The sequence below is a fragment of the Anomaloglossus baeobatrachus genome, chromosome 1 (assembly GCF_048569485.1).
Source record: "Anomaloglossus baeobatrachus isolate aAnoBae1 chromosome 1, aAnoBae1.hap1, whole genome shotgun sequence".
Classification (NCBI taxonomy): domain Eukaryota; kingdom Metazoa; phylum Chordata; class Amphibia; order Anura; family Aromobatidae; genus Anomaloglossus; species Anomaloglossus baeobatrachus.
Genome location: NC_134353.1, coordinates 741,355,795 through 741,370,082, shown reverse-complemented (window position 1 = coordinate 741,370,082; position 14,288 = coordinate 741,355,795). Strand labels below are relative to the sequence as shown.

The following is a 14,288-nucleotide window of genomic DNA, read 5'->3' as shown; positions in this document are numbered from 1 at the left end:
CCTACGTGTGACCCATATTGTACGTTAAAACGTTGTTCACATACACGTCGTTCAATTTCTACATATTGAACGTCCGGTTGTTCACTGTTCCCGGGGCAGCACACATCGCTGTGTGTGACACCCCGGGAACAATGAACACAGCTTACCTGCGTCCCGCGGCTCCCGCCGGCTATGCGGAAGGAAGGAGGTGGGCGGGATGTTTAAGTCCCGCTCATCTCCGCCCCTCCGCTTCTAATGGCCGGCTGCCGTGTGACGTCGCTGTGACGCCGAACGTCCCTCTCACTCCAGGAAGTGGATGTTCGCCACCCACAGTGAGGTCGTATGGAAGGTAAGAACGTGTGATGGGGGGGTTACTCGTTTGTGCGACATGGGCAAGAAATTGCACGAGCCGCACAAACAATGGGGGCGGGTGCGGTCACATACGAGATCGCATAGGAAATTGTAAGGTGTAAAGCAGCCTTTACTCCTTGATTTCTGAAGGTTTGTTTTACTATAAGATACTTCCTCTGATATGGACTAATAGCATTTTGCACAAGTCAGAAGCAGTGACCATTGTTAGCCATACTAATCCATGGGTACCCTATTATCCATGTCTAAAAAAACCAGTCCAATTATTCTGATTAGGGTTTGATCCAACTGCAACCCGGGACTCATCAGGTTTTCTCAAATGTGGAGAACTAAAAATAAAAAAAAAAAAAAATCTCAACCTTCTCTATTCAATCAGTCTGTAAAAATCGTACAGCACTCAGACTTTAACCCCTTCACCCCCAGGCGATTTTCCATTATTTTTTTTGCTCCCCTTTTTCTGAGAGTCGCAACTTTTTTATTTTCCCGTCAATCTTGTCATATGAATGCTTGTTGTTTGCAGGACGAGTTGTACTGTTAAATAAAACCATGAGTTTTACCATATAGTGTACTTGAAAACGGGCAAAAAATTCCAAGTGAGGAAAAATTGCAAAAAAAAATGCGATTGCATGATTGTTTTTGGGATATTTTATCACTGTGTTCACTATATGATAAAACTGATGTATCAGAGTGATGCCTCAGGTCGGTACGAGTTCATAGATACAAAATGTGAATAGGTTAACTTTTTTCTAATGGGTTAAAAAAAAAATTCTGAAGTTTGTCCAAAAAAATTGGCGCATTTTTTTGCGCCATTTTCCTTGACCCATAGCGTTCTCATTTTTTCAGGATATGGGGCCTAGTGACAACTTATTTTTTGCATCTCGAGCTGACGTTTTAAATGGTACTATTTTTGCGCAGATGCTTTGTTTTGATCACCTGTGATTGCATTTTGGGCAAAATTTGCGACAACCAAAAGAGTAATTTTGCCGTTTTAAATTTTTTTGTCATTACACCATTTACCGATAAGATTAATTGATTTTATATTGTGATAGGTCAGGCATTTCTGAATGCGGCGATATCAAATGTGTGCACATATTATTTTGTTTTTTTAACCCTTTAATTTTCAAGGGGGTGATTTAAACTTTAAGGTTTTTTGTTTTTTTTTTAGTTTTTAAAACTTTTTTTTACATTTGTATTTTTTTTTTTACTAGTGCCCCTAAGGACAATAAGGATCAGCAGCCGGCGGTGATCACCCTTTCATGATTTAGGACGTACCAGTATGTCCAAGGTCATGAAAGGGTTAAAATAGACATGTGCTAAATGGTATTTATTAACTATTTTCTGTGCTATGATTATTTCTTTTTGTTGCCCGATTTTTTTCACAAACACATTGACTTGCGTTTCTGATTTTGATCTGACCGGATAAAAATTGGACATGTCTCCGTGATTTTCCGCGTACCTCTCAGTCTACAAAAAAGTCACAGGCATGTGAATGACACTATAGACTAGCAAAAGTATGAGTGCTGAAAAACACACGGATAGCACTAGTACATGAAAAATCAGACGTATGAATGAGTCCTAAGCCTTGCTCATGATATTTATCTCACCAATGCATTGAGAGAAGCCCAAAATAAATATATTGAATACATCTGTCAGAGAAAAAAAAAAACCTTACTTATAACATATACTGTATATGGAATAGAACATTAAGAGGTTAAAGACGGATCCATATGTATTACATTCTTTTAGGAACATTACTTTTCCAAACCAGATACGGTAACTTTTTTTTTTTTTACTTTATCTTATGCATAAGGCCCTGTGCGCTCACTGCATTTTTTCCTGCGTTTTTGCGGCAGAAATTTCTTGAAAATGGTTGTAACCTTTCTGCAGACATTCCCTAGCAAAACCCAAGGAAAAAGAAATAGCCGTGCGCACACTGCGTTTTTTTCTCAAGAACATTCTTCCTGCAGAATTTCTGCAGCAAAATGAATGAGAACATCACTTCTTTTCTGCAGGTACCTGCGTTTTTTGCCATAGATAATGGTAAAAAAACCCCGCAGGGACCAACCTGCGGAAAAACGCATCAAAACGCACAAAAACCTGGTAAAACCGCATGTGTTTTTGGTTTTTGTTTTTTTTTTAACGCAAGTGCGCTAATCTTTCAGACTCACGAGAAATATCTTGAGAAAAATCCTTTTTCTAGTGCGCACAGGGCCGATCTCTGTAGATATATACCGTAGTATGGCATAATAGTAAACATGTAATACAAAAGCAAATCATGTGATAATCTTAATAAATTAAACAGTAAAAAAAAAAAGAAAGAAACTGCTTTTATCAGGCATTATTGTAAGATAACAGTAAGGACAATGATATAGTAAAGTGATAGCAATCACAATATTTAAATAAGAGATGACAGAATAAATAGTTTACAGCCGTTTGCAGATAAGAAGTCTTATTACTGTCTAATTGAGGACAGCTTCTTACTTGTGATAACAAGTTTAAAAAGGACCTGTAACGTGCTGTAGGTATGGATATTTTTACCAGGTGTGAATGCCACTGCTCTCCAGAATTTTTTCAGACAGGAAAAGGACATGAATTCTAGTGCACCTATTGGAAGTAGCAATCCTGAAAGTTCATATCGACAAGTTAACAAGCCGTGCCATATGACTTACGATATAAGCCAAACCAGAATCTCAATTTGCAGACATGGTGTTTTGAGGTATTGCACCTTGTCAGTGCAAAGTATGAAATTTGATTTGGCTAAATGAGAGTCTAAGGGGTACTTTGCACGCTGCGACATCGCTAGCATTGGCTAGTGATGCCGAGCGCGATAGTCCCCGCCCCCGTCGCAGATGCGATATCTTGTGATAGCTGCCGTAGTGAACATTATCGCTTTGGCAGCGTCACACGCACTTACCTGCCCTGCGACGTCGCTCTGGCCGGCGACCCGCCTCCTTCCTAAGGGGGCGGGTCGTGCGTCGTCACAGCGACATCACATGGCAGGCGGCCAATAGAAGCGGAGGGGCGGAGATGAGCGGGACGTAAACATCCCGCCCACCTCCTTCCTTCCGCATTGGCGGTGGAGGCAGGTAAGGAGATGTTCCTCGCTCCTGCGGTATCACACACAGCGATGTGTGCTGCCGCACTAATGAGGAACAACATTGTATCTCCTATTGGTGCGACATTATGAAAATGTCCGACGCTACACAGATCACCGATTTACGACACTTTTGCGATCGTTTATCGGCGCATCTAGGCTTTACACGTTGCGACATCGTTACCGGCGCCGGATGTCCGTCACTTTCGATTTGACCCTGACGATATCGCAGTAGCGATGTCGCAACGTGCAAAGTACCCATAAGACTGGGATCTAAGGAGTCAGGTTTCTCATTATGGAGAGTGACATGCCAGATATCCCATGCTATACTGAGGAGACTTAATCGCCCTGCAATGCTCCTCTGAGAAATTAAACATGTAAATTGCCTCTTCAGAGAGGAAGATGACTTGCATGCTAGTACCCTTATTGGAAGTAGCAATACTAAAAGTCAATATCAACCTGTTACTGAGCCTTGCCATACGACAGGATAAAAGCCAAACCAGAATCTTAATTTGCAGACATGGCGGTGCCCCTTGCCTATGCAAAGTATGAAATTGAATAGATGGAGCTAGAGTTCAAGTCCACTTAATCTCTGAAGCGGCAATTTGCATATCTCATTTCCCATGGCAGCATTGCATGGCTTATAAGTCTCCTTATAGTGGCATGTCAAACATGTCACTCTCCACAAGGAGAAACACTACTCCTTGGACCTCTTGGACCCCAGTCATACAGCCAAATCAGATATCATGTTTTGCACTGTTGAGGGGCAATACCTCGAAACACCGTGTCTGCAAAGAAATAAAGAAATTTTGGTTTGGCTTTTATCCTAAGTCATATGTCAAGGCTGTGGAATATGTTGGCACTATAGAAATAAAGATTATAATTATTGTTAAGGGAGTCGATATTGACTTTTTGGATTGCTACTTTCAATAGGTGGCACTACAGTTCAAGTTTTCTTCTGCTCTGTAGAGGCAATTTGACTAATTGCAGAGAGGAGCATAAGCCTCCTTACACTAGCATGTCACTGTCCACAAGGAGAAATGTTACCCCTTGGACTGGAGTAAAAGCTTTAATGAATAAGGCCATTTATGTTTACAAATCCTTGCAATTTTGTAATATGTTGTTAAGGATAGAATAGGATTTCAGTGCTTCTGAACTAACTAAAGTTGGGATGAAATTTGTTTTATTTGACTGTGTTATGAGAAGTAACATGTAAAATAACATCTCATCCAAAAGGCATCAGAACTACAGCTCCAAGCTCTTCAAAAGAAATCACCATGTAAAATTGGAGTAACAACCCTAACATCGCACTTCTTAACATGCAAAAATACTAATTTTATTTTTTTTTATCTGGAGAGAACCAAAAAGTAAATGCAACCTAAATTCAAATAAGTAAAATGTAATCCTTGGAATACCACATGAATTCTTCCCCACGCAGCTATGTGACACCACCAGTGAGCACAAACCCCCCCCTTCCTTTCCTTCATCCCCACCTATTCTGCGATCGGATGATGATTGTCACTATCTTGACCATGGCTGCTAAGGATGATGATTGTCACTATCTTGACCATGGCTGCGAAGGATGATGATTGTCACTATCTTGACTATGGCTGCTAACTCTTCCATTTCCTTTCTTTCTTCTCTTTTCTAACCACTACCATCGTTGCACAAACCTCATCAGAATCAGTGTGCAGCATCTGTTCCCTTGGAAACCTGGCTACATCAGCAATCCACTGGGTTTAGCTTAGGACAATACTTGCCGCACACCCTGCACAGCATAGTTGGCGTTGTGCTCTCTGATGTCAGCTGTAACCATGGAGCCTGCAGCTGAGGCCCACTCCTGCTCACTGCAATCCGCACCCTTCATGCATCATACAATAGGATTTTAATCTAATTAGTACTGTGTGAAGATGCACAATACATTGCGCTTATGTATTAAATTACTTTGTGAGTGGGACAAGAGCCTAATGTCACAGTGATGTCACTAATTCCAAGTTAAAACAGGCTGTTTGGTTTAGGAACCCTATATTTAAAACCCTTAGGGAATGAATTCTGGGTTAACAGAGTCTCTTCTTCAGGATTTTCGTCAATTTAACTAGAACAAAGAGTGGTATTTTCATCCCTAAACTGCCACCGGTGACCGTGTTTGGCACTGCTTGGTACTCGATCAACCATCAGAGTGCTCAGGTAAGAGTGGTGATCTGTCACGGGTTCTCAGATGTGTCGTTCAAGAAACATCGAGCACAAAGTTCCGACTTGCTTCACTGAATGATGTGACCCGGGACCTCAGTGAGAGGAACTTGCAGTCTCTGCATGGCTGTCATTCGGGGTAAAAACAATGTTTTCAGATGTAGTGTGTAAAAAAAAAAAAAACAACTCAAAACCTGCCTTTCCTCCACCAGAAGTCCTCTTATTATGGCTGGCTGTATCTGGGCGAAGAGCCAAACTGCCCAATCAGTGACTTCCATTATACCGTTACTCGAGATGAGCCCATCCAAGTGTCTGACCTGCTCAACTCGAGTAACGAGCACTCAAGCACTTTAGTGCTCACTCATCACTAATGCTAGTAAAAGAAATACCTTTGCATAAAAAAATGAAGTTATAAAATAGTGAGTGTTTTATGTAAATTAACACTAAACAGTCATCTGTCATCTTAGTTTCTTAAGTAGTCATGAAGTCTCACTCCTCTCCTGTCTTGCTTGATTTCCCACAGGCCAGGTAGATCAAGTGAATGTGAGGTTAAAACTAGAATAAACAGGCATAACAAAAAGAGAATGTGAATGGTGCCTATGATATTCTCTAATGCAGGACAGCACAGAATGTAGGAATAGTACAGTACACCTAATAATAAAGGGGCTCATCACCTTTGGCTTCCCAGAGGTCTGTTTATATATCAGTGAGGCACAACCTACAGCCCGCAATGCCGTTATGGGTGGCTCTCAACCATCTCTGACTCCTCTCTGTTCAGTAACTCTCATGAGCTGTGGGAATACAAGAGCTCATTGTATGGTCCTCTTGCCTCCTTTTCTCTGGAGTGCTAAGGGAGCAGAGGACGCAGGGTTGTTTTTTTTTTTTTACAATAGTGCAAGTTTCAGAATTAAACCCCAACTTAATAGAATATGGCATATACAGTAATGTCGGTATAGACCTTGTATCAGTATACCCCTTACGTTTTTAAAAACTAAGTAAAAAAAAATAAATGTATTCCCAATATAAATACCTGCTTCTATACAGTGGGGAAAATAAGTATTTGATACACTACCGATTTTGCATGTTTTCCCACCTACAAAGAATGGAGAGGACTGTAATTTTTATCGTAGGTACATTTCAACTGTGACATACAGAATCCCCCCCAGAAAATCACTTTGTATAATTTGTAAATTAATCATTTGCATTTTATTGCATAAAATAAGTATTTGATCACCTACCAACCAGCAAGAATTCTGGCTCTTACAGACCTGTTATTTTTTTCTTTAAGAAGCCCTGCTACTCTGCAAGACATCTGTCCAGGCACTTAATCACACGCCAACCTCTCCACCATAGCCAAAATCAAAGAGGGCAAAGGGAGCCAAAATTGTTGACCTGCACAAGGCTGAGATGGGCTACAGGACAATAGGCAAGCAGCGTGAGAAGGCAACAACTGTTAGCGCAATTATTAAAACATGGAAGAAATACAAGATGACTGTCAACTTTACTTCTGGGGCTCCATGCAATATCTTGCCTCGTGTGGTAAGGATGATTCCGAGAAAGGTCAGGAATCAGCCTAGAACTACACGGGAGGACCTGGTCAATGACCTGAAGAGAGCTGGGGCCACGGTCTTAAAGATTACAGTTAGTAACACTGTATGCCGTCATGGATTAAAAGCCTGTAGGGTATGCAAAGTCCCCCTGCTCACGTCAGCACATGTCCAGGTCTGTTTGAAGTTTACCAATGACCATCCACTTGCCATGTTTGGAGGAAGAAGAAGAATGAGTACAATCTGAAGAACACTGTCCCATCTGTGAAGCATGGGGTTGGAAACATCATACTTTGGGGGTGCTTTTCTGAACTGCATTGAAGGATGGGGTCATGTATTGTGAGATATTTCGCCAACAACCTCCTTCCCTCAGTAAGAGCATTGGAAATGGGTCATGGCTGGGTCTGCCAACATGACAACGACCTGAAACACACAACCAAGGCAACTAAGGAGAGGCTCTGTAAGAAGCATTTCAAGGTCCTGAAGTGGCCTAGCCAGTCTGCATACCTGAACCAAATAGAAAATCTTTGGAGGGAGCTGACACTCAATTTCCCAGCATCAGTCCCGAAACCTGAAAGATCTAGAGAAGATTTGTATGGAGGAGTGGGCCAAAATCCCTGCTTCAGTGTGTGCAAACTTGGTCAAACATTACAGGAAACGTCTGACCTCTGTAATTGCAAACAAAGGTTTCTGTAACATATATGTTTTTCTATTGCATCAAATTATTTCATGCAATAAAATGCAAATTAGTAATTTAAAAATCATACAATGTGATTTTCTGATATTTTTTGTTTTATTCTGTTTGTCACAGTTGAAGTGTATCTATGACAAAAATTGCAGACCTCCCCATTCTTTGTAGGTAGGAAAACTTGCAAAATCGGCAGTGAATCAAATACATATTTTCTTCACTGTATGTAGTGTATCTAAACAACACCATGAGGTTCAGTATTACTTATGGAGATAGAAGAAAACAAAGGTGGAGATAATCCCCTTAAGATTTCTAGCAATTCCCTTTAGGAAACACAGAAACCATGCACATAGCGGTTTTGATGTGGGTTGCGTTGCAGAATTGGTGCAGTTTTTGTTCATAGGCTTCATGCACTCCTTCCCAAGCAAAGTCTATGAGAAATCCAAAATGCTGTGCGCACGTTGCGTCTTTTTTCCTTACAGGTTTTGTTGCAGAATTTCTGCAGCAAAAAGAAGTAGCATGTCACTTATTTTCTGCGTTTTTCCCTTTTTTTTGCCATTGCCAATGTTAAAAAACCGCAGGGATAAAACCACAGGCAAAAAGGCAATAAATACGCACCAAACTACGGTAATATCGAATGCGGTTTTTTTATGCGATTTTAATCGGGCAGAGGTGCATTTTCTGCCAGAGGATGCATTTTTTGCTGAAGAAACAAATCCACAGTGTGCACACAGGGCCATAATCCTTGTCAATGATACATTACAGAAAATTAATCTCCGGTTTCAGATTTGGGAGCACAACGGCAATTAAGTAAAATCTTCGTATTGACTGTAGCGGTCATATTCACCACAACTATCCATGGTTATAATGGAAGTATTTCCAGTAACATAATAAAATACTAATAAAATATTTAAAGTGAATCCTTCTTTGAGTATCACAGGAAATAATTATCATTTGCAGAAAATGCAATCAACAAATGGATGAATGACTACATTAAGATAAATGGCTGACAGGGCACATAACAGAAGCTATTAATAAATTGTTAACATAATGGGAATATGCAGCAGAAAGTTCACAAACATCACTGCAGGTACTGTACCTTAGGGCAATTAGTACTACATTAAATGGAAAAAGGTAAAACGCTAAACCTGAATCATGTAGAGTTGTGCAATCCGGTATTCCTCCACAGTCATGGGAAGTGGGATGCGATATTCCTTAATCAGCATCTTGAAGAAAAAAATCTCTGCCCCTCCAAAGCTGCCAGAATCAGTGACCCGAGGAACTCCACTTACAGGTTTTTAAATCACTGCCAGGGAAGTCATTTGGGGGAAACCTGAAACAACAAGGCAGACACATGACAGAGTTATTTTTCCACCTTCTGGACATAACGCATAATCCTACAGTCCTCATATTCCACTCATGCTTTCCTGATGGGAAACACGTAAACTGCAAATGACAGATTTAACCTTTTCAACACTGCAGGTATACAAACTCCAGTTAAGAATGGTACATATGACCCTGTTAATCATGGTACAACACAGGTTATCTGAAATAGTGTTTTTATTATCTTGCATTCTCTGTAGAATAATAAATACCGTTTGTAAATGTCAATCACAAGTGAATAGAACAGAGTCTAATTCCATATTCTTCTAACTATTAGAAAACCTGGCATTATATGGTGGCTCAGTAGTTAGCGATGTAGCCTTGCAGCACTGGGATCTTAGGTTCAAATCAAAGTCCAGGACAATATCTTTAAAGAGGTTGTATGTGCTCCATGTGTTTGCATGGTTTCCTACAACAGTATAACTGAAACAATTTAGATTGTGAGTCCTAATCGGGAAAGTGCTGATGTCTGTAAAGCGAGCTGGAATTATTATTATTTAACGGCTTTCAGCTCGATCTTGAGCTACCGAGACTTGATGGATAAATGCTCTGTAGGAAGATCGATCTTGTGCAAGCCTAGATAGGTCCCCCAGGGTCTTCTCAGTTGTTATCTTGATTGTATTAAGCCATTGGGTTACTGGTCTCCTCTTCACCTTCTTCCTTCTATTCTTCTGACCATGATGTCCTTCAGTGATTGCTGTCTTTGTATGTTGTGCCCAAAGTAGGCAAGTCATAGCTTGGTAATCCCTGCTTCGAGTGACATGTCTGGCTTGATTTATTTCAAAATTGATTTGTTTGTTCTTATTGCCATCCATGGTATTAATAACAACCTTCTTCAGCACCATATTTCGAAGGCATTGATTCTTCTTCTGCCTTGTTTCTTCAACATCTAGGTTTTGCATCCATATGCTACTATAGAAAAGACCAGACTATGTAAGAGCCGTGTCTTTGTTGCCAGTGCAATGTACCTCAATTTGAAGATTTTGCCCACTGACATTATTGTTGATTTGCCCATAGTAGAGTTGAGCGAGTACCTAACTATTTGTACTCGCTATGCGCATAACAAATACTGTCTAATACTCGCGTATTTGTTCCCAATAGCATGTGCAATGCAAGTCAATGGGAAAAAACTCGCAATGTAACGAGTAACCGGAATTCCGCACTAGTCACTACTTGAACGAATAGTACGGCATTCGGGTTATTCGTTACATTGCGAGGTTTTCCCCATTGACTTCATTGCACACGCTATTAGGAACAAATACGCAAGTATTAGACTGTATTTGTTATGCGCATAGCAAGTATGAATAGTTAGCTACTCGCTCAACTCTAGCCCATGGGTATTCTTCTATTGACTTCCAGCGTTGCTGCATTTTGAGTGGTACTTGATACAAGTATGTTGAAACCCTTTAATATTTCCAGTTTGTCGCTGTCCATCAAAAATGTGTCCTGGGTTTACTTGTCAGTGGTCAATATCTTTGTCTTCTTTGTATTAAATTGGAGTCTCATGTTCGAGCTTGCCATCTTGACATTCTGTCAAAAGTCTTTCATTCCATCTACATTTTTTTCTATCAATGTTGTATCATCTGCATATTTAAGATTGTTGATGAATCGTTCAGCAATTTTTATTCTGGCTTCTTTTTTGACAAGGCCGCTATTCCTGAAATAGCTTTTGCCTATAAATTGAACAGTAATGGTGACAGGATGCAGCCTTGTCTGACGGCTCGCTCTACTTTGAACCATGCCGTGTCACTGTGTTCCATTCAGACTGTTGCTTGTTGGTCCATGTAAAGGTTCCTAATGCGGATCATCAGATGGTTTTGGCACACCTATATCCTTCATGGTATTCCAAAGTTTCTGGTGATCAACCCAGTCGATGGCTTTGCTATTGTTGGTGTTGATTGGAGGAGAAAATGAACAGTGCCATATAAGCAAGTAAAATTACAAATGAGTATTATGGGCAACTAAAATAGAGATTGCTGCAGATATAACAAAGACTGTATAGAATATGATCACTCTATGAGAATTCCCTCCCCTTCTGCACCTCACTAACACTAAGCTTTTGTCTTACAGTTTGAGAATGTCATGGAATATATTTCATCCTGAATATTTTTTTTAAATAAAAAATAGTTCATAATAATAATAATAATAATAATAATAATAATAATAATAATAATACAAAAACACAAAAAAATACCTGTTGAACAAATGAAGAATATTACAAACACATTAAAGCACTACTCCAGCGCTTTGGGTTTTTTTCAGTGCTGGAGTGGTGCATTAAATATTAGTCCGCTGCCCCCCCATGCTTATATTTACCCTCCGCTGTTTTCATCCTTTTTCAGCGTCGCACCGGTCACATTGCAACATATGACTGATCGGAAGTCAGAAGTTATGTCACAAGAGCTGAATATGCAACTCTATGAAAGCCAGAAAGAGGCTCTCATAGAGTTGCATTTATTTGAGACCTCCGACATACATCCTGGAGCAGCCGGCAGGTTACAAATCGCTGGATACCAACAGGAGAGTTGATGCAAACAGATAAAGATGACTGTGAGGCAAATCCCGGGATATGAAGATGAATTATGACTCCAGTCATAATCCCTCATCACTCCCTGGCAGTGCCCCCTCCCTTCTTGTTCTCAGTGTTCCACTTACACCTCCATGGCCATGTCCTGTGATATGGAAATTAGGTGGCTTAGGGACAATGGACACAGGATGACTCCCTGCCGTGACCCTGTAGTGGGGGCTGCTAGCTAATTAGCAAGGCTATGGAACTAGCCAGACAGAACGACTCCAGTAAAAAATGGTTCATATCTCGCAAGCCATATTTCCGATAAATATGGCAACCATAAAAATGGTGTCTCCGCATGCGGACGATGCCGGCACACCCTTTTTATGGGAGCAGGACATTGGGAAATGCCCCAGGCGTGATATCAGCCAATGGGGAACTGGCAGACAGGTCATGAGTCCCCTCGTTCTGTAGCTAAATTCATAACTGTCACAATGAGAGCATTGGCGTCCGCCTACGACGCTCCCAGGCAAAGTTATGGCCCATATTCCATGTTGTGGATTGTCCATAACTCAAGCCAGGGGTGGAGCAGTGCTCCCTCTGAGGTCACTAAGGTAGGAGGGGACCTGGATTTGCCCAGGTTGATAACCCTACTTCGGCCATTTTCCAGTGTTCTTTTCGCTGGGGGCACGTGTAGGAAACATCTGTGGGAAGGATCCTAGAAACCTGGGTACAGCGCCCCCCTGTGGCCAGACGCAACAAGGTAACTGCTGGAACTGTGTATGCCTGTTTGTAACCCATGCTTTGATTGTAACTGTACTCTGACATATGTATATTCTGTAGATTCCCTATTGTATATATTGTAGTTTCTAGTGTGCTTTAGGCTGATTAAATTATATAATTAATCTTGGGCTGTTCTGTTATCTCGATCTTGAATCCCACGTCTGTGTGTTCGGCTAATAGTTACCGTAAATCGGTTGGTGGCAGCGAGGTTGTGCCAAGGATTATTGTGGGGAGGCCAGTGAGATCCCGGGAGGTTTTATATATTCCGCCCGCGGAGGTCGGGGGAATATATACCCTACTCTCACCGGGGACCCTTCAATAATCGGCATAAGTAGTATAGCGGCCTCCTTGCTTATCGTCGGGCAATTCCATAATTGGCCTGACTATAAGAGGGGCGCTAGAGAGCGCATCACGTGCTCTGTCTGTCGGTCGGGAGGTATAAAGGAGGGGTGACTCCTGCTTGTTACCCCCCGATCGTGACGTACTGGTAGCCAGCGCGGGGGATTTCTGAGTGACCCCCCCGGTGGTTTGTGACATATTGGTGGCATAGCGGTGGGATCGAGATAATAGTGTGTGTGAGTGTGAGACCCATACTCCCAGACACTAAAGACTGCCTGCAGCAGCTGTGGCTGCTGGGGTCTTCAGACTAGCTCAACACTAGAGTGTCAGAGTGCAGATACTGTAAGGTGTGTGGAGGCATCAGGTGTCAGTTCTGTGTCAGTGACCAAAAGTCTGCAAGAATGGCTGATGGCACCAGGAGCAGAGCTATGCAACTGGCCAATGCTAAGGCAGGAGCCGAAGAGAGGGAGGACGGTGCTGTGGACAGCAATGAGGAGGTTGCCCACGAGTCCTCCAGGAGCTCGACGCCAGAAAACCGTTCTGCCGAGGACATTGCGCAACCTGGCACTGCTGGACAAGATGAGGAGGAGCTCACCCAAGGTTCCTCAACGAGCCAGATGCCAGCCCTCCGCTCTGAAAGGGACAGTGAATCGCCTAGCTCTGCAGCGTGCCGCAGATCACCACGTGCCATTCCACCGAGCCTGGGAGGCTCGGATAGCCTTCTTCAAATGGCTATGGCCCTTCTCCAGGCTGGAGACCAGAAGGGCTACAAGGAACTCCTGGCAGAGCGCAGGGCAGAGCGGCAGGCAGCGCGTGACGCTGAGGCTGCGGAGCGGCACGCAGAGCGTGAGGCTGCGGAGCGAGAGCGGCAGGCAGCGCGTGAAGAGCGAGAGCGACAGGCAGACCGTGACTACCAGCTGCAGCTAGCTCAGCTCCGGCCCTCATCAGCCACATGTGACCTTCGAGACACCAAACTTCCAAAGGTCCGTGTTGAGGACTTCCCAGTGCTGGAGAAGGATGGAGACTTGGACTCTTTCTTGACTGCTTTTGAACGGACTTGCTTGCAGCACCATCTGGACAAGGACCAGTGGGCCAAATACCTGACCCCCCGTTTAAGGGGTAAGGCCCTGGATATCCTTGGGGACTTGCCTGCTGAGGCAGATCAGGGCTACGACACCATCAAGCGGGCCCTGATCCAACAGTACAACCTCACTCCAGAGTCCTACCGCAAGAAGTTCCGGAGCCTACAGAAGGGACCAAAGGACTCCTGGGCTGACCACCGGCGGGCACTTGCCCGAGCTGCCGACCACTGGACCCAAGGCCTGCAGCTTTCCACCGGACCGGAGATCCTGGACTTGTTCATCACGGAGCAACTCTTGTGGAACTGCCCTGAGGATCTCCGCCAGT

At 42.7% G+C, this 14,288-nt stretch overlaps 1 protein-coding gene across 12 annotated transcripts in view; it reads right to left on the bottom strand.

The window, feature by feature from the left end:
- The window catches only part of PITPNM2 (phosphatidylinositol transfer protein membrane associated 2), a 487,362-nt gene that overhangs the window by 239,301 nt on the left and 233,773 nt on the right, over nt 1-14,288 (bottom strand). For all 12 annotated transcript variants that reach the window (XM_075322875.1, XM_075322922.1, XM_075322937.1 and 9 more), the window contains one exon: nt 9,016-9,200. In XM_075322875.1, the coding sequence (XP_075178990.1) occupies nt 9,016-9,093 (78 nt within the window). In that variant the 5' untranslated portion in view covers nt 9,094-9,200. The remainder of the gene's footprint in view (nt 1-9,015; nt 9,201-14,288) is intronic.